Below are 21,299 nucleotides of genomic sequence, written 5' to 3'. Positions count from 1 at the left end.
ACGAGAGTCTATCAGTCTTTTTAATATAAAATGTGTTTAAATCTTTAAAACAGTTTCTTTAGCATGCTGTAGCTCTGTGTTTTTATTTTTTTTAAGCATCAAATGATTTTTAGATCGGAAGGTGAAATTGATGGGGATAGTAGGTCACAGATGGGAACACCAACTGGGCTGTGAGTGTCCACATTGTAATTGACCCTTCTAGGTTTTGGGCTGCCATTTATGAATCTAGTTTTTCCAGTATAATAAAATTCTAGTTTGTCAGCTCTGTTGAAACTTTATGGTTCCTAGGAGACACCACCACTTACTAAGCTTATATTCCATCCTCAACCCCCCGACATGTCTATAATTCTAGTGAGTTTTCAAATTGCTGATATTCAGTTAAATTGTCAATTACATTCTTTAATGCTACGGAAAACATCTGATGAGCTGCGCTGTCTGTGCAAAGCTGTGGCATTTGGCTTAGGCATTTAAGTCACTCAAGTTAGCAGATCTCAGAAAGAATAATGTAATCAGTAGTTGCAAATTTGTGTTAGAACTAAGAGTGATCAAGGCTTTAAGCTTTTGGTGTTGGTTGTGGTAAGAATACATAGATTTGTTCCAGTTTTGAATTACAGTTAAGTCTTGCCTAAGAAAGCATGAAGGTACTTCCCATTTAAGGTTGGTATTTCATACACTGACTACAATAATATACTCTAAACTGTCTTGGAGACAAGGAGCAGATGCCATTTTAAAGAGAAAGATTAAGTCTGTATTTGGAGAAATGGAAGGCTCATGGCACCTTTTAAAAAGGCTGTCTCAACTTCTGAGGATGTTAATTTTCTACTTACTAATTCAATGGTTTGTATCCCTGGCTAAAAGTGAGGGCGCTGAATGACCAATGTGTTTTCTACAAGCTGCAAGGCAATGCCTTTGGAACTAGGAACTCAGGCTTAGCTATTTTGATAGGCTGTTTATAAACAGAAGGAAGAGTGATGGTGTTCTACATTGTTGTTTCAAAGGTTTCCTGAAATGTTTCCTGGGTTATGTGTGAGTCAACCTGCCTTTGAAACTGTCGGGTAGGAGTTTGTTGGTATAAATTTAGCATCACTTACATAGGTCTAACAGGGAAGAAGCAATTATCTGACAATCTCTTTTTCATTGGATTACAGTTCTTCTAGCTGAGTCCAGATTTAATTCATAAATTTCAGATGGGGAGAGAGGGGAGAAGGAGGGTCCATTGAGTTCCATTAATTTAGGCAAAAGAAGTTCTCTCTTTAGTCGCAGTTTGAATGTAATTAGACAAGAATTGATGTCATTATTTCTAATATCACTTTATAAAATCACAGATTAAAACGATCAGAATGGGGCTTGATTATTTCATTCATCATTATCATAATCCCTTAGAATTTGTAGTGTTTTCCCCCTCTTTTTTAACCACCTGGGACAGTTCCTCTAACATAGTAGGTGTTCAATAAATATTTGTTAAAAGAAAGAAGTGATACTTAGTACATTCTAAAGATCAAGAACAAAGGATTTTAACTTGTACAACAATCTCAGAAGTTTAAACAAAGAATCAGTGATATATGTTTATAGAAAATAAATCATATATTTTCCTGTTTAATGATAACCAAACCAGAATGTTGCCTAGAAGTCATCTGTTGGAGTATAAAAATTTAAAGAGCACAATCACTTATAATCCTCTTTTTTCTTGATTAATTTGCGGCCAGTGTTTCTGTAATTCAGCTTTTATTGGGGGAGGTATTGCTGGGCCATATACGATTGTGAAGATTTTAATAATAAAATTTAATTAGTAAGTATTAATTTCACATTTTATATGTGATTGGCACTCTGGGAAAAATATAGTTTCATCACAAAGAAAAGACTGGCTTTCAAAAAGTAACCATATTCTTCAATTAACCAAAAGACAAGAGACAAATGGATTTTACTAACGTCTTTATAATCAATGATCAAGAGATGGGAAAAACTTAAGTAATTCTCTTTCATTGACTTCTTTCTCCCAGAAGAAACCTAAAATGACAAAGGAAATGCAAGCTGCTCCAGCCACTTGACTTGCAAATCAATTTGGCCTGGATTATAAACTGGGAATTAAGCCCTAATAAAAAGTAGAGGGCTGATGCTAAAACAACAGGGACCAAAGCACGAAGCTTTGCCATTGACAGTGAATGACTAAAAAGCTGTGTGTCAAAAAAGACTATAATTTGGTTAGCTATACTACGGGGGCAATACAACAGCTGCAGGTCAGGTTACTGTGTCTTGGTATAAAGATCTGAAGAATCCACTGGCTGCATCCAGCTTGATCCCCATTTAAAAACCTTAGAAAAACTGTAGCGCTTTCCTGGCATGTGGGCAGTTTTTGTTGAATAGAAGGTCTATTAATGGAAAAAAAAAAGTCCATTGGCACACACTGCTCTCTCAGCTTTTCTGGGAAAGGAAGTGACAATGAAATGATTCCCTCATTAGTATTACTTGCAACTTTGAACCAATATTTTTAAACTATAGCTTTAAAAATTATCTTTATTTTTAAACCACATTTTTAGATCATAAAACCCAACCAGATGCTAGGGTGGGAAAAATTCAGTACTCATTACTGGCCATTGCCTAAAATCTGTCATTCGCCAATGTGTGGTATACACCTACTATGTATGTGTGTGTGTGTACGTGTGTGTGTGTGTGTGTGTGTGCATGCATGTGCAACGTCCCGGGGTGATTTAATAGGTAATCTGTGTGTGTAGTTTGTGGGAGACGTTTAGGGGTTAGGTTATGTATATGAACATTTGGAATAGAAGCTGTTGTGGCTGGAAGGTTAATCCTTCTGTGTGGCAGTGACTTTCCACCCCAGTTGGACAGATAGGGGCAAAAGCTCTGTTTTTGTTTGCTTGTTTGCCTGTTTCTAGGTTAAACATCTTTTTGGAAATGAAGCTACAAAACAGAGACCCAGCCAAACATAAACAAGTAGGTGTCAACCTTCTCGTGAAAATAAAGCTAAACTAAATTAAATATCTATCATTTCAGAATCTGGACTGGCATTCTACCCTTCAACTCTGCCCAGCCAGAGTCACCTCTGCCCCACTCTGCCACACTGTGTTCCAAGAATAAGCTGAATACGTCACACGTAGCTGCTTCCAAGGCTTGTAATGGCCCAGCCAATATGGCACACGTGATTCTTTCACGTGCTCAAATGAAGGAACCATAGCCTCCTGTCATTTTCTTTTTGGGCCTGTGCTCTTTAGATTATATAATAGGGGGAAAAATTTGGAGATCAAGCACTAAAAACTGTAACTTTGTAGACAACATGGGATATACTATCAAGATTTGAGCAAAACCCCAATCTGATTAGTCCAAAGGGCTTGTCATTCAAAAGGAACATCCCTGCCCTCATTACTGCTACCTCCATAAGGACCAACCCAAAGCTGCTGTACTGTTAATACTAATGGTTCTAGTTTGGCCCAGTGGTGGGGTAGAGTAGGGGCAGGAACCAACTGCACAGTGGAAGAGCTGCCAAGTAAACATGTTTTCCCCAAATCAAGTCTTAGTAGAAACTTTTCCATTGGAGGACTTTCTCTAGATCAAACATTTTTTAAGTTCAGTGAAATAAAATAGTATTTTTTAAGGACTTGAGATCTACAATATATTTATATCCATATTTCCAAACATCCAAGTCTAAAAGACATAAAAAATAAGTAGCGATGCAGTCACTGAATAGCAAGGCATGTCCACATTTCAAAGAGGCATAAAATGTGAAATGATATAATAGAAGGTCAAAAATATGAAACAGATTTAGCATAGTCATATTGCATTGGAAAAAAAAAAAAAGTAGAACACACTATTTAGTTACCTAAATTAATTTACAGGAAAACGGGATCTTAGAAGTCCTCCGACGAACCAAGCGCAGATAATCTAAAGGCGGGGAGTGCATGTTTTGTTTCTATCTGTCCCCTTTAATAAGAGAACATGAGGTAATTAGAAAGTATTCAATGCATTCTGGACTGTTCTGCTAATTGTCCCAGGCAAGAGAAATCAAAATGCTTCAGAAAAGTAAGGCCTAGTTGAGTATTTGGGTAGAGGCCCCCCCTTCAATCAGCTAGTCACTAAATGGAAATTTCATTATACGCTCATTGTGTAGAGATGGATTGATCACGCTGTAGAAAAAGGCTGGTTGCTGAGGTTCTGTCTCTTCCGTGTTTTCTCGGCCTCCTCTGCTTTTACCGAGTTAGGTCTTGAGAGTGGTGAAGGAAAACAGGTCAATTTTCCTTCATAAAGTATCACTGGGTGATTCCTCTATTTAATTATATGAACCTTATAATAGTTACAGATTAAAAAATGTTTTTTTAAAATTTTTCATCTCAAAGAGTTCTTAGTCCCCACCCCTCACAAGGTACCATGAAGGGGCACTAAAGTGCATTTTGATGCAGGGGAGTAGAGTTTGAAGGTGCTGTCCAAGCTAAGAACCAAGATGATGCTGTTTAAAAAAGAAAGGCAATTCCTTCTACCTCCATCTCTGGAGTCAACTGAGGGAGGGCAATGAACTAGACCCTCACCAGAGGATTGTCCTAACTGTTAACTTTAGAGAAAACTGTGTAAGGACCTGCACATATAGACTCATTTATTTGTCCAAAATAGCAAAAATAGGCCTATTTCACCCTTAAGAAAGTATTTGCAAATTTGATCAGACACGATCATAAAAATGTGAATGGATTCCAGAGGCAATCCATGTGGGCATGCTCGGTGGTACTAACTATGTGTCTTCAGCTTAAAAGAACATGCTGCTGTTCGTTTTCATCAAAACATGACTTCTAACTACCATAAATAAAATACGCATGGAACAATTAAATCTTTTTCTTACAATAATTACTTTTACATTAAAAAGTCACCATCATCTTCAGATATATCGAAAATTAGGACTCTAAATCTTATTATTTCCCAGTCTTAGTTAACAATCTTGCACAGGCCCGATAATCCAAAACTTGGAGCTCTGATCTACACAGCTTGGCAGGTTTCACACAGTTTCACAGGTAGGCAACTGTGAGATACGCTTTTTTAAAATTAGCATTTTCTATCAAAACAGTCTGAAATCGTTTAAAACCCTCATAGAGACTGCATTTGTGCAACGGCACAGTCACGTAGCTAGAAGGGAGAAAACAAAATACAGTCTGGAAGATTCACCACGGTCCAAGTTTTCTTGGTCCTCAGCTGAAACCACGATGAGCCCAGGAAATCCAATTAAATACAGTGCTTTACACAGGAGAAGAGTTGGTCCAAGAATAACTTAAGCTACTAAACAGGGACAGTCTCCACCACGGGCGATTTGATGCACTCTTCATGCAATCTGCTCTTTTCTGAGAGGCTCAAAGAATCTTCAGCAGGATGCTCTGAAATGTGACTGTCCCCATTCAATGCAGAGCCAAACCCTTCCTGGGAGGGGCCTTTCAAGTATGAGTGAAATTCCACTTGAGGATGATTGGACCTGTGTTCGGGATATAAGCTATTGCAGGGCACACCGCTGTCGTTTTCCGAAGAGGAGCAGCAAACGATGACAGAGGGGTTGGCAGCTGGGTAGTGGGAGGCGCCGTACGCCTCTTCCGCTTGTCGGGCATAGTCCACGAATTGCTCCGGGGTCATGGTGTAAGGCACCAGCGAGAGGGCACCGCTTTTGACAGTCTCTCTTTCCGAGTAGTTCTCGGGGATCTGGTTGGGAGTTCCTGGAATGTGGCTGTCTATTTGGTAATAGAGGGTAGAAGAGTTGGCATAAAAGGGAGCGCTTTTCGCGTGGCTTTCGTGGACGGCCGTGCCATCGGAGTAACAAAGGACGGAAGGAAGAGGGACCCCTTCGGCATGGGGACCCAAAGCTTCCACGAAACTGTCCCCTTTCTCGTCGTCGTCCTCCTCTTCCTCCTCGTCGTCCTCGTCTTCCTCCTCGTCTGACTCGCTGGGGGCCAAGCTTTGGGTGCTGGAGTCCGTGACTCCGCTGCAGAAGCTGCTACCGTCCTCCTCTTCCTCTCCTTGGCAATCTAATTCCTCCGCCGACTGCAGGTGCAGCACTGCAGCCTGGGGTTCCGTTTCAATCTCAAAATTGTCTGCGATGGAATATCCGACGGAGTGAGCCACAGGGCCCATGGAACTACTGTGGGCACTTATCTCCCCGTGGCAGCCGTTCAGCGTGGGGATTTGCTGCTCTCGGTTTTTCTCCAGTTCAAGTTTCATTATTGTGTGCAAAAAGTGAGTCCGGACACGGATAGGATTAAATTCAATTCTACCTGCTGTGTTACTACATCCTTCTTTAGTGCAGCCACATGGGAAAGACATTCGATCCACCTTGGAGGGAAGAACACAGATTAGCCCCCTGGAACTCTTACAAATCAAATAAAAATCCAGTACCTCAGGGCAAAGCCTTTGAAATCTGGGATGACTTAAACCCACTTACGCCAGAACAAACGACAATCAAACTGCAGACAGAAACAAAAAGGGAAGTGAAGGCTTAGAACATGAGTTAACCTAATTTTAAACCCATACTCGAAATAAAAATGAGTTATGGTGTGTAGTTTTGTTCATTTATCCCTCCTGTGCTTTCTTTACTTCTGTCGCCATTCTCCGTTTCCCTCTTCTCTCCATCCCATTAATTTTGCTCCCATTTTTTTCAATGCTTGTCCTTTCCCCAAGCTCCCTTTTTTTCTGCTGCATGCCAGCTCACAGGCTCAGTTTGAAACAAACTTACTGCCCTCATCCCCACCTGCTATTTTTAGTCTAAATGACATGACATTCCTCATTCTAGCCAGGAGTTTTTTTTTGCTTATTATAAAATGAACTTCTCTGCCCAAGGTGTCCATTTTGACACCACCTTAGTATCAAGCAGTGTGATAACTCACTCTCATTGGTGTACCTTCTCATTCTTTCGGATCCTTGGTAGGTGATGCACGTACGCAACTGCAGGCTGCGATGCGTACGCACATTCATGACGGTGACTGGTGGATTTCTGTTTAGTTGCTGGCTCCCCGGCCTTCCCTACCCCTCCCTTAGACTACAAGCTTTGGGAGAGAAGGAGATGTTCATTTAATCAATATCCCATGATTATTCGAGGGTTTGGACTCTGTAGATAGAGTGATTAGGTTCAGCAAGTGTTGTTGGACTGAGCTCTTCACTCAGGTGATGAGTGGAATTCTGGGCAATCTAAGGGACTCCTAAGATATTGGCTGGCTTAGATTCCGCCTTTATGCAGACCAGAGCACAGGCAACCAGACAGAACTTGCCCTTCTTTCCACCTTATCCAAGCATGGGGTATTTCCCACGCAAGAGAGGGGAAAGTGGATTCTAGCACAGTCATCCCGGTTCCCACAAAAGTAGTAGCAGATGTCGAGCCAGAATCTATAGCTACTTTCTTACCTGTGATTCCAGTTTCTGTGAATCTACCTCAAGCAACTGTTCAGCTGATAAGAACTGTCCTCTCCTTTTGTCTGCCTGAGAGGCTCTTATTGAAAAAGTTGAGTTTCTGCATACAATAAAAACCCCTAACTAATCATGGCGCACCAATGATATAGATGGATAGGAACCTGAGAGGCATCTAGTTCAGGGGTTGGTAAGCTCTTTTTTTGTAAAAAGGCCAGAGAATAATTATTTTAGCCTTTGTGGGCCATACAGTCTCTGCGACAACGACTCAAGCTCTGCTGTAGAAGTATGAAAGCAGTTATAGGCAACATGTAAACACACACAAAAAATACATGGCTGTGCTTCAATAAAACTTTACTTACAAAAACAGGGCGGCAGGCTAGATCTGACCTGTGAGTTATCGTTTCCCAACCCCTGATCCAGCCCAGCCCATTCATTTTAGAAGTGGGAAAACGGAACCCAGTAAGTTTACCTGACTTGCCAATTTCACATCGTGGCAAAAGGCAGAGCCAGGAGGAAAACTCAGTTTTCTTAAGTCCCAGTCTAGTAATTTTTCCACTAATCTACACTACCTCTAAGCAATCATCAGTTTATACCCCATGGATGGATCAGAGAATACAAACTTTAAATGTCAGGGATGTCATGATCTCCCTGAATGCTTGTAAGAAGACAAAATAAGTTTGCATAATAAATGAATCCAAGAGCAAACAATTTCAACTGACAACTGCAGCTTGGATTGCCTTTCACACTATACCATATACATACATACATATATATATATATATTACATATACCCCTAAATGTTATTGAATTAGTTTTTCTCTCTTCTTGAATCATGTGTCTTGCCTTACCCCAGAATTTTCCTCCACGTGTGGGAAACTTTATTACATGGAACACAACTGCCTCTTTAGGGGTTGGTGTATAATGTCATGCCTTCGGATTCCTTGAAATCCCAATCCTTACCTGACACTTAATGCCTGCCAGGCTGCAGGTACACGTTTCTGGATCACAGAACACCCGGCAGTCACAGCCACAGTCCTCTCGAGATAGGCGGATGGCTCGTAGCTCATGCTTTTCCTCCACATCAATCTTTTTCACCCCAGAGGCCCGCAGCAGTGCTCTCCGTTTTTTTGTTGGCAGGGGTTGGAGAAAGAAGTACTCGTCTACCTCGGTGTTGTCTAAATCGATATCATCATCAGAAATGTCATCCACTGTAAGAGTGCTAGCTTCTTCAGATTCCACGGTGCCATTCTTCGTCATCTAGAAATACAAAGCAGCAAAAAAGAGACTTAGCATGGACAGGGTCTAAAATCCCTACTTCTGCACTTGGTAAGAATGAAGCTATTATATAACATTGTGTCCCCATAATCCATAAGTGTTTGTGGATAGGTGTGGGAGATTAAGAGGCATAAACTTCCAGTTACAAAATAAATGATTCATAGGGATGAAGAAAATGTTTGTGAGTCAAACCATTTCCTTTTACTTTTCTCTTTAGAGAAATTACAGGAAGGAAAATGAATGCATCAAAATGATAGGCTTTTAAATGGACACAAGACTTGTTAATTGGAACTCTTAACCTCTTAATGTTAGGAGGTATAGTTGCTGGAGCTTTCAGCCTGCGCGATGTGAAAAAGGCCAGAGGTTACAGATGCCCATCAGTGAAAGCTATTGTTAGACTCAGTTTGTGATGGGCAGATTTGATGTTGGAATAAATGTGTCCTTGTTCAGAGGTGATAGCATCTTAGCGGAAGCTACTGCCACCTAAATAAGCAAACATGTCCTTGAAATAACAACCCTGTCTTTTGGGCTCCAGAGAAACTATGTACTAGGAAGTAAAGTTTTGCTGTCCTGTGCTGTTGGGATTACAAACACGGTTTCCCTACAGAATGTTCCATGAACGAGAGCTTGATATGACGCACTTAGTCAGGTCACTGTGCTCTCAGTAAGACAAGGAGCAGAGGGCAGCGTGGCAGGCTCTTGCCAACAGGCAACCCAAACAATGAACTCCTCCCTCGAAGGAGTTCATAGGAAACTGCCCAGAGCAATACCTTCCACATAATAGCACCTGTGGACGACTGTGTCTCATACCCATAACTTTTCTGCTTCTGTGTATATTTCTTTTCTAAATTAATTTCACCCATCGGGAAACCCTGAGTCAGTATTTCACTTCTTACTGCCATATCACCACATAATATATTTTCTTCGTGAAAAAACATTTAGAAAGAGACATTTCCTCTGAATATAAGCAAGAACTATATTCTGGGAAGCAGCACAGGAATAAATGAAGAAACTCAGAGATTATTCAAGGAAGTTCTAGATAGGTAAGCTATTTTGATTCTTTAAGTTTTATATGTATCACTTCATGAACTTCATTAACTGCAATTATTACTATGCCTTTTGATCTTAATAACAATTCAGTTATTACACAGTTAAAATACCCTGGTGACACCAGACATCAGTTTCTTATCTTCCTAGGAAAAATCCTATATTTAGATAAGAATATTTATTACTGACCAAAAATCCCAACCTGGACAACTCTGAATGTATTGAAAAACAAAGAGAAGACTGATTTTTGCCCTCAGGTAGAGGAAACAACACAGTAGCAAGTGTATATTAAAATATATTGCAAAGGGTCCCTGAAATGCATTGTCAAAAGCTACTAATTTATGTATTTTTTTATATTTCAGAGCTTAAATCTGCGTTCCTATAAAGTTGGGCATTTCCTTTTATTGGGTTTTGTTTCTTGGTGTGATCTGTAATTTATTTCCTTCCTTGGAATTTCTTTATAAATGTATTGGTTAAGCTGTTTTCATTTTTCTGTGATGTCCACTAACAGTAACTGGTAACATCACAAAAACAACAAAAAACTTCATTTCATATCAACAGGGTTTGATTTTTTAAAAAATAATGGTTGCTCTCATATAATACATGAAATCTAAAAATCAACAAAAAGTAAGACTTCAGCAAACATTTAAAAACGTGACAATTTTTAAGGCAACATGACTAACCAAATGGCATCTAAGAATGAAAAAGAAACAACTGTATCTCAAATAAACTACAGATGATGCTTATTCCAATACCGTATGATCCCACTCCTGGGCATATATCTGGAGAAAACTCTAATTCGAAAAGATACATGCACCCCAGTGTTCACAGCAGCACTATTTACAATAGCCAAGACATGGAAGCGACCTAAGTGTCATTGACAGATGAATTGATAAAGAAGATATATATAAACACACACACACACACACATATATACATACACATATATGTGATGAAATATTACTCAGCCATGAAAAAGGATGAAATAATGCCATTTGTAGCAATGTGGATAGACCTAGAGATTATCATACTAAGTGAAGTCAGACAAAGACAAACATCATATGAAATTGCTTATATGTGGAATCTAAAACATGATACAAATGAACTTATTTACAAAAGAGAAACAGACTCACAGACAGAAAGGAAATTTATGATTACCAAAGGGGAAAGGGGAGGGGAGGGATAAATTAGGAGTTTGGGATTAAAATACACACACTACTATATACAAAATAGATAACCAACAAGGACCTACTATATAGCACAGGGAACTATACTCAATATCTTGTAATAACCTATAATGGAAAAGAATCTGAAAAAGATATATCTATATATACATATATATATGAAGATATATATACATATTCAGTTACATATATATATAAACTGAATCACTTTGCTGTATACCTGAAACTAACACATTGTAAATCAACCATATTTCAATAAAAATTAAAAAAATACAATAAAACAATTCTTCACTCATAAAAAAACAAATATAAGAGCCCTTAGAAATAAAATCTGCATTTCTTATTCCCACACTTAAATTACAATAAACAGTTTCATTTTTAAATAAAAATTCAATTAAGAATCTAAAAGTCCTTGATACACAGCTAGCTACATACTGTTCTTACTCTTGTTCAAGAACCCACAAGGGCCCTAATTTAGATTTTCAAAAAAATCTCACATTATCATTGAAGTGATCTGGCAAGGTTTTCTCCTCATCTATCCAATATCATCTCTGCCATTTCTAGTGAAGACTGGAAATATTCTAGTTCAACCCGGTTAATTGGCTTATCTCTTTGTCCTCACGGTTTCTGGTTTGGTTACATAACCACTGACAGATACTATTCTCTGCTGTCCCCTTGGAAGTCCTTCCCCAGCCCTCTCCTCCAGGATATGCCCATTTGCCCCTTTAAAACGCAGACCAAACCTATCGAGTTTAAATGCTCCTTTAAATCAGAGTATTACATACATTATTTTCAAATGCATTTTTCTATATTAGAGCAACGGGGCAATAAGTCAATGAGCTCTCTATTTCTGTCCATCAACTCATGTTCATCATGCTTTCAAGATCTTGTACAACAAACTCTAGGGAGTCTTCCATGATTTCCTCATCTGTTTTTGCTGACTCCTTTACCCCACTGGCCCATCTTCACAAGAATATTTATTTTGTACATTTTGTCTCTTTGACATGAGTGATACCTATAAATGTCTTCTTCCTATCTCAAAATAGAATCATTGAATTTTCAGATGTTAGTTCATCAAATACAGCCTCCTTATTTTATGCATTACTGAGGCTCAGATTAATTGTGTCCCCTCCAAGACATGCTTATAGAACCTAATTCCCTGACCCCTATTCTAGCATGCTTTTCCCTGTGTAAAACAGATAGATTCCAAGTTTTCAATGGTACCTAATGCAGTACAGGGACTGTAATGTGGAGTTAAACCTCAATGTGTCTAACAAGCTATTTTGTTTACAAAATAAATACATACAGAGTAACCAGCATATTCAAAGGAATGCTCTCTTTTGAAGTAGATTCCTTAGAAGCCAGTCTGGGATTTGGACCATTTCTATCTCAGTGTTCTTTTCCCAAAGAACACTGCCTTTCCAAGAGCTCAAACAAAGCTTGCCAAAAATGTGGTTTAAGGAGACCACCAAAGGATCCTGACCTTCAAGCCTGCTCGTGTGTGTGTGTGTGTGTGTGTGTGTGTGTGTGTGTGAGAGAGAGAGAGAGAGAGAGAGAGAGAGAGAGAGAGAGAAAAGAAGAGAGATTGGAGCTGGAGGTGAAAGAAAGGTGAGAGAATCATACATGAGACGATAATAGTAACAGTTCTGAATCTGTGTGTCACTGCTGCAAGCACTTTACCTGCGTTTACTCACTGACCATCACAAAAATCTCATGAAGTAGATATTAGCATTCTACCCATTTAACTGATGGGGAAACTGAGGCACAGGAATGCTAAATAACTTGTCCAAGATCATAAGCAGTGAGGTGTGTACCACATCAGAATCCTAAATATTTAACTCTACAGCTTGGGTTCTTAACTGTCTTGATAATTATATAGACATACTTTTTATATATTGAATATATATTCAGTGATCTTTTGTGCTTATTTTACATTAGGCTCTAAGTGTGTTGGTGCACAAGACATGGGTCTTGAAATCAATGGATTAGAGTAAAGAGAAGAGGAATCTAGTAATTTCAATCCAATTTATAAGGATTTCCTAGCTGAGCTTGAACACAAGGCATTGAAACCATGCAGGAGGGCCACCTTGAGGTGGGGCTGGTGATGGGGTGAGGAGGGTAGACTTTCACACCTAAGCTTGAATCTGAAGGTGGAGTAGCAGTTAGCTGAACAGGTGGAGGCAGAAGGTATTCCCCACTGAGCAACAACAGCTTCAAAGGCCTGAGATGGGACAGAGCATGCATTCGTTGGCTTGCAAATTAGCCAGACTGGCTGAACTTTTGTGACATCACTTCCTGTCTTGATCCATAAGCAAAAAACAAAAAAGTAAATAAACATTAGGTTTTCAGAAAGTAGCATCTCCCTTCCCCTGCCTTAGCCATTTTACAGGTGAAAAGTAATGACTTAACTCATAATTTGATTTAGTGATCCTTATCTTATTTTATATTTATCTCACATATATGTGCATTTATTTATACTGTATTGGAAGTATCTTAAGGTGTGTGTGTGTGTGTGTGTGTGTGTGTGTGTGTGTACTTGCTTTGTTCCAATGATGCTACTTAAGATAGGACTTAGTTCTTGAGCCACTGTGTAAACTTGTCCAGACTCACTCTACAAATGAAAGGACTATAACTTTTCTTAAACCGAATTGAAACATCTTACTTTTGCAAATCTGTCTGATATGTACTGTTACGTATGAGTAAACAGTTCCCAAAGCGCAACAGAGTAAAACCTTTGCCCATCTAAATACATTTGCGGGATGGGACACATTACACATTACTGTCAGAATCGGCAGAGTGACTCTCAGACTATCCTGAATCAAGTACCAGGTCAGGCGGGGGAGTGAGTGAGTGTGGGGGGGAGGGGATTATCAACTCAGCATTCAATCTTTTGTGTTTTTTTTTGGCTATAGCATGTAGTGGATATATTCCATTGTAAATTGCTACAAGATGAACTTTTTGATGAATTAAGTGCTTGAAGAAACTAATTTAGTGCAAAATGATTATGGAGAGGGAAACAATACTGAAAATGTAGATGGACTATAATGCTGAAAACAAAACAAAATAAAACCCACAGAAATAAAAACACTTCCCTTCAGTGGTTAAAAGGTGTTCTTAGTAATAAAATCTCCTGGTTATTACAAAGTTCTTAACACATGTAACAATGACAGTGGAAACAAGAATGTGAAAGAATAATTCAATTCCACAAACACTGATTCCTGCCTATTATAATGATGATGATCTGTATAATGAGTGGGCCAAGCTATCATATACTGAAAACAAGGTACTGAACTCCCTCCATACTTTATATAAATTATCTCACCTGATTTGCAAACAATCTTAGGAAGTATTTTTGCAGTTGAGAAAACTGGAGCTTTTGTTTTTGGTTTTGTTTTGCAACAGTGCTTTTTTCTTTTTTTTAAAATTGATCTTTATTGGAGTATAATTGCCTCACAATACCGTGTTAGTTTCTGTTGTACACCAAAGTGAATCAGCCACATGCATACATATGTCCCCATATCCCCTCCCCTTTGAGCCTCCCTCCCATTCTCCCTATCCCACACCCCTAGGTCATCACAAAGCATGGAGCTGACCTCCCTGTGCTATGCTGCTGCTTCCCACTAGCTAACTATTTTACATTCGGTAGTGTATATATGTCGATGCTACTGCCACTTGGCCCCAGCTTCCCCCTCCCACCCCGTGTCCTCAAGTCCATTCTCTATGTCTACAGCTTTATTCCTGCCCTGCAACTAGGTTCCTCAGTACCATTTCTCTTTTTTTTTTTTTTTAGATTCCATATATATGCCTTCGAATACGGTATTTGGAGAAAACTGGAGCCTTGAGAAGATAATTTGCCAACGTCTAGTTACATAGATAATTAGTGATTGCACTGAGAATCAAACTCAGGTCTATTTGACTCCAAAGCTTGAGCCAGGCTCACGAGACCAGTTTGGAGTTAAAATTCTTAGAGTAATAGGAAACCTGTATGGAAGAAAAGGATATGGTTGCAGCCACGCTCTAAGAGCTGATCTCAGCACGGCAGGGCAGGAGGCAAAGAGCAGACAAGCTTCCTTATAATTAGCTCATTCAGAAATAAAAAAATATATGACTCATATACAGAGAACAGGAGCTCAAAAAAGAAGACAGGAAGCCAGCTGAAGATATGACATTCTCACCAGTTAGCATTTCCTTTGAGTTTTTATTTTGTGGGCTTGCGGAGGTGTTCTTTCTAATAGATATGCCAGCAAAAGAAGCTGGTCCAAGTGACAGCTACCACTGTTGAAATAATGTTACTTTTGATTTCCTCAGCTGACTTTTAACTCTTTTACCCTGGCCTGCGTTTAATCAGCATAGTATGCTGCCTAATTTTGTAGTAATATATTAGTGTTGGTAATTGGTTTTATGTATACCTCCCTCATTCATTCTACTGTGAATACATTGAGAACAAGGACCATATCTGTCTTGCTCATAATTCTGTCTCCAGCACTGTGTTAACTGCAACCTCATACTAATTGATTAATAAATATTTTTGAATGAATGAATGAATATCCTTAATCACTATGCTATGCTGCCAGCCGCTGTATTAGGTATCAGGGTTTACACATGTATAACAGTGCTTCCATCTAAGTAGCTTCTAGTCTGCTGGGGAGATGACCATGTAACAAATATGATACAGTGTGGCAAGTTCAATAAAATATATGAGCAAGTTATAGAAGCAGTGGGAAGGAGGAAATGATTGACAAATAAAATGGGAGGGGAGGTACAAAGACACAAAGTAGAATTATTTACTTCTTATTCTGATTCCACAGTCTCTATCAAGGAGAAAGACCTTTAAACAAGAAATGGGAAAACAGCTAGGAAGGATTTCATGTAAAAACAAGAGGTGGGAGAGAGTGAAAGAGTACTCAGCTGTTTTATGTAAGAATACCCAGGCCCAGGGTATTCATGTTTTAGAGCAATGAAAAAGCTTAAAGTTATGATTGCTCAGTCAAATATCTGTGAAGAGTCATAGGGAAAGGAATTAAAAGGTAGTCAAAATGCAAGTGAATTATTATTTTAAAAAGTGCTAATTCTAGGGCTTCCCTGGTGGAGCAGTGGTTGAGAGTCTGCCTGCCGATGCAGGGGTCACGGGTTCGTGTCCCGGTCCGGGAAGATCCCACATGCCGCAGAGCGGCTGGGCCCGTAAGCCATGGCTGCTGAGCCTGTGCATCCGGAGCCTGTGCTCCGCAACGGGAGAGGTCACAACGGTGAGAGGCCCGCGTATCGCAAAAAAAAAGAAAACTAAAAAAAATAAATAAATAAAAATAAAAAGTGCTAATTCTAGATAAAATTCCAGAAAAGATGATTTAAACAGATGGTCTGTACATGTGAAAAGAGGGAACAGTGACTGTTGCCTGGGCTCACTAGGGAGAAAATGTCCATTTGTCAAATTAAAGCCCATGAAGAATCTTAATATATAAAACAGACAAAAGCAAGAGTGAGGCACCCAGAGCCCTGACCCCACGGAACATAATTAGAAAACCAGTGATCTAGTCTTGAGATTCTCTGACAAAATTTCTTATGTTCTGTACATGGAAGGATGGAATACAAGATGATTAATAAGGGTATGGTTGAATGCATGGATTTTTAGTTAGTTGAAACGTTGAAAATGTTTCAAAGAACAGCGATGCTCGGCTCCTTTGCACCACCAATGAGGGATGTGGCACCTACACATCCTATCGGCAGCGGTGACCCACCTGGCAAGGAATCTCCAGGGAGGTCGCTGTGGGGTGGTGACAGGAAAGTCTCCCCCTTTTCCTCTTGAGGGTCACTACTCTGAGAGGGTATCCTGAACTTGGCCCTGTCTTGTTAAATATAGTTTTTAAATAATATATTGGATGGATAACTAAAAGGCAGGCTAATCATATCTTCAGATGACAAGATTAGGTTCATTAAAATAGAAAACAAAACTTTATTGATCCTTCTCTGTACACCATGTCTAGCGCTGAAGAGGATTCTTGCCCAGGAGACGTTAAAATGTTTTAATTTATGTAATGATGCAGACCTGATTTACCTGGATTTTGTGTGTTTGCTTGCTTGTTTTTTGTTTGTTGTTGTTGTTTTACTTACCACCAGCATAATATGAACAAAAAAATTGATTAAGGTCCAGAAAGCTACTGTACCTTTAGTGTATACTGTGGATAGAGTATCCACGACTTGGGAGAATGTAATGTAACATACTGAACAAATCTCACTAGGAGTACAATGTCCAGATCGAGTACCATATTGTGAGGTGGACATAAATAAATAGCATTATATCCAGAAGAAGGTAACCAAGGCCATAAAGTGTCTGAAAAACAGCAGGATTAGTGAAAAGAACTAGGGATGTTTAATCTTATAGAACAGAGACACATGGAGCCCACCCATATAGCCTATTATCAAATATTTGCGTGTCCATCAACACTGCTTTCAAACACTTGGAGTTTGGAGAACTGGGACAAGATTTATTCTACGACCTTAGAGGCCAGAATTAGGGTCAAAAGGTATAATTAGATGATAGCAGTTTGATCAACAGAAAGAAGAGCTTTCTAACAATTTACAGCTACAAAATGGAATTGGCTTTCTCAAAAAGCAGTGTGCTTTTATATATAGTAGTGTATATATGTTAATCCCAACCTCCTAATTTATCCCTCCCCCCTTTTCCTCTTTGGTAACCATAATCAACTATGCTACAATAAAATTTTTTAAAAATCAGTGTGCTTTGGGTTGCCGGAGATGTATAGTAAGGGGCTGGATATACAAATCTGCATATGTATTTGATGAAAGGAATTCCTGGTTACATGCTACGAGCTGGATAGATAACCTGGTCATTAAGGTCTCTGGCAAACTGAAGTAAAACATTCATATCATTTTGACATTCAGTCAAATCTTATAGTATAATTCTTTGGCTCATTAGTTGTTAATTGCAGGTGGCAAATTGGAACCAGATTAATCATGTCCTTGAAATGTTAGGTTGTTTTGTCAGCTAATAAATATTTCAACAACCTGAATTTACAATGAGTCTTTGGTTTACATATCGCCCCAAAAGTCACCAGAAAAGATGATAATATCAACAATAAGACATATAAATTTTTCATACATTCCTTTATCCTCCCTTCTGGTTCAGACAAACTTTGTCTCTTTTAGCAGCAGCTAATAAGCTAAATGAATCCAAGAGTGTGGCTGATAAATATTTAACAACTGGGTCTCTGAAAAAAAAAGGGAGGGGTGTTTCTAATTTGTTGTCGAATTTGTTTGTCTAATTGTGCTGTTAGTTTTGTGTTTGGCAAGTCGCACGGTGTGAATACTCCCATCGTGGGTGAATACCCACGGGGAAGAGATGAGACAATCCTCTTTAGTGAAGAACTTTTACAAGCTGGCTACAGACACCGCTGCATGAACCCCATATTTTAACCAGGAGAATCAGTTCAACAGATTTCTCCTCAATGAGAAGATCAATGTTTACTGTACAGGAAGAATGTAGAGATGTGATTACATATGCTTAAGTTTTCCATTTAAATGAAAATGCCAGCAATATTTTGAAAGAACCTATTCTTAAATATATTGCATTTGCTCAGGGCTGAAGCCCAGTCTCTCAGGATGCATCGCTTTGGTTAGGTGTGTCTTCTCTGTTCTTGTCAAAATAGGCTGTACATGTGACATGGCAAATGGAAATCAGAGTTTTGCATTCAGTGTTGGAGCAGGCCTCCACTGAGGGTTGCATTCTGGAAGCACTGGTGCTACGTATGCTCCTGAGTAATCTCTACAGAGGCTGACAAAGAAGTTCTGTAGGAATAAGTGGAGCTTAAGACTACCAAGATCAGCAGATTCTGACCCGTCTAATAAGAACTGTGGTATAAGGAAACAGTTAAAACCACATCCCCAAATTTTGAAACTATAGGTTAGAGATATTCGGTGTCAACCACCTCTCACAAACCTCTAATCCCTCCTATCTCCTAGGTATTTAAGAACTTTACCTGTAGGTTAGTTAAATCACAAGACTCTTAAGAGGATACAAGGGGCAAGGCTGGGGGTGAAGAGGAAGAATTATAATATTGTACAGGTAAATTTCTAAATGAATAACACACAGTCATAAATCTAAGATTTGGGGCGAAGGAGATTTAGATAGAGATATTTTCAAGGTTGCTCCTTAAAGGAAGAGTCACCATCTGGTAACTTTTTTTATGAAGAAAGACAGCAAACAACCAAGCATTAGTCAAGGGACGCATGAGAAAACTGTATAGCTTTGGAAAACCTCTGGAAATGGTACAAGAGTAGAGAAAGGCTTGATCTTAGAAAGGAGAGGAAAAACAATCAATGTTGAAAAAACATTAAGAAAGAGAGTCCAGTGAAAGCTGTGAAAACTAAGGTACATTTCCTACACCAAGGTAGTAGAATCCAGTAAGATATAACCCCAGAGGCAATTCGAATGCCAAGGCTCTTTTGAAACATATAAATAGCCCCCTAATGCATTTTACAGACCCATGTGAAATGGGAATAAAGTCTAATGTAATTGTTCAACAATGTGGTGCAGATGATGAAATCTAAGTACTTAATTTGGAAAAAAGTATAGTATTAAGATGACTGCATTGATTACTGTGAAGAGTACAACATGTCTGAATGGGCTTGACAGGAAAAAAGTACTGTGCGCTGTAATTTAGAAATCTAAAGCTAGTTATTTCTTCTAGAAACATGCACTTTATTCAATAAGCTTTCTCTATTAATTGTTTCTAGGCAATGTTTGGAACACCAATGCCAACAACAAAAAAGACACACTTGAACCCCCCAAATAAAATTGGATTTGTTCTACAAATCTAATTGCATATATTATTTCTTAATATATTTAACTCATAATTTGATTAAGAGATGAATCACTAAATAAGAAGACATTTTACAATGAAGAGCTAAATTTCTATCTTATTTTGTTTCCAAAGAAACATCAAGAAACATCAAGATGCGTGTCTGTGTTCTTTTTACTAACCTTTCACTATGAAGGCCCCATGGGAGGAGGTGTTGTTGTATAAATGGGCTCACTATTTAGAACCTAGAGAGACACCCTGGAAAGACGCACAGGTAGAATGGAAAGAGAAACTTCTTACTCTTCTGGGGCTGTTGATTCTGAAGTAAGTAGGAAGGAAACTACCCAGTTCCAAGTCCAATGAGTTTCCTAGCAAGGGCTTAGGAAAAAGTTTGGTGCTGAGAGCTTTGGAAAGTGTTTTTTGTCAGATGCTGCCTTCTCTTTCCTTACTCAATGGGCAGCTCGCTGTCACCCACAGAGGGCCACCTCCAGGCAAAACCAAAGTGGCAAAGTTTGTCTTTAATAATCCTCCCTTTCCTCTTTGGACCCCTCTCTCAGCTACTGACCCTCTCTTGCTGCTCCAGCCAAAAAATGGAATCAATTTAGTCACATTTCGTTGCTTATGCCAGAGGTATATTTCAAAACAAACGTCACATTAAAAGTGAAATTTCAAGTATCAGAGTGAAATTTTTGGATAGGTAATGTTTTTGGATAGCTAATGTTAGATTTGGGGTAGTTAAACCTTAGACAAGCATAGTCAATGATATTTAAAAACTCATAAAAGTTAATACACTAGAGGAATCACAATTAAAATATATGTTTTCCTTCATTAATTTCCCTCAGCTTTTTTTAGCCAGTGAGTCCACATTGCCGTGATCTTTCATTCGTTTTATGTGACATGTGTTTCCGAGTTTTTGAATACTTTCAGTATAGGGAGGCTTAGATCAGATCACCTTAGAATCCCATTATCTTTTTGCTTGATATTCATTTGGAAGGAGTGATGATGTCCTAATGCCTTTTGTTTATATCTTCACCAAAAGGGAAAGCTGCATGTTTTCGGTTATCAATGACAAACCAAGACATGACACCCACTCGGATGAATGTCTTCCCAACTTCCAAAACTAAGCACAATGACAAAAGTAAATCAATAATAGAAGCCTCTTTTTTGCTTCTTCTTTAGCTTGTTAAAAATAAAAGGGTAGAAGTAACTGAATACAAATTATAGTATCAGAATATATCATTGCCTGGTATGGAGGAAGGACCCTGCAGGTGTGTAGCTCCCCCTAATAGTCATGGAATGTACAATGTGCTTCAAAGGTCACCACAATAAATCTTCTCTCAGATAGAATTACAGTCCCCCAGCTGTTAAAAAACCACTGCACACAGTACCAAACCCCAGAAAGGGACAACTCCCTATAGGTACAGAGATTGTCTTTCCCAATGCCTATAGGGAATAATCAATTAATTTTAGAATAGTAAGGAACAGGATAACAAAACCAGTTTTCTATTGAGTGAGCCAGTTACTTAACATCTTTGTGCTTCTTCTTCTTTGGCTGTACACATGGTCTCATAATTTACCTACCAGTGGGGTTTTG

The 21,299-nt window shown here is 38.9% G+C and overlaps 1 protein-coding gene across 6 annotated transcripts in view; it reads right to left on the bottom strand.

Annotated features, from left to right (window-relative positions):
* Positions 1 to 3,393: 3,393 nt before the first annotated feature.
* Positions 3,394 to 21,299, bottom strand: part of CSRNP3 (cysteine and serine rich nuclear protein 3) — a 189,224-nt gene continuing 171,318 nt past the window's right edge. For all 6 annotated transcript variants that reach the window (XM_079925138.1, XM_079925137.1, XM_079925139.1 and 3 more), the window contains 2 exons: positions 8,344 to 8,640; positions 3,394 to 6,312 (listed from right to left, as the gene is read on the bottom strand). In XM_079925138.1, the coding sequence (XP_079781264.1) occupies positions 5,275 to 6,312; positions 8,344 to 8,640 (1,335 nt within the window). In that variant the 3' untranslated portion in view covers positions 3,394 to 5,274. The remainder of the gene's footprint in view (positions 6,313 to 8,343; positions 8,641 to 21,299) is intronic.

Source organism: Stenella coeruleoalba, assembly GCF_951394435.1.
Source record: "Stenella coeruleoalba genome assembly, chromosome: 6".
Taxonomy (NCBI): domain Eukaryota; kingdom Metazoa; phylum Chordata; class Mammalia; order Artiodactyla; family Delphinidae; genus Stenella; species Stenella coeruleoalba.
The sequence above is the reverse complement of the archived record's forward strand: the minus strand, read 5'-3'. Positions and strand labels throughout refer to the sequence as shown.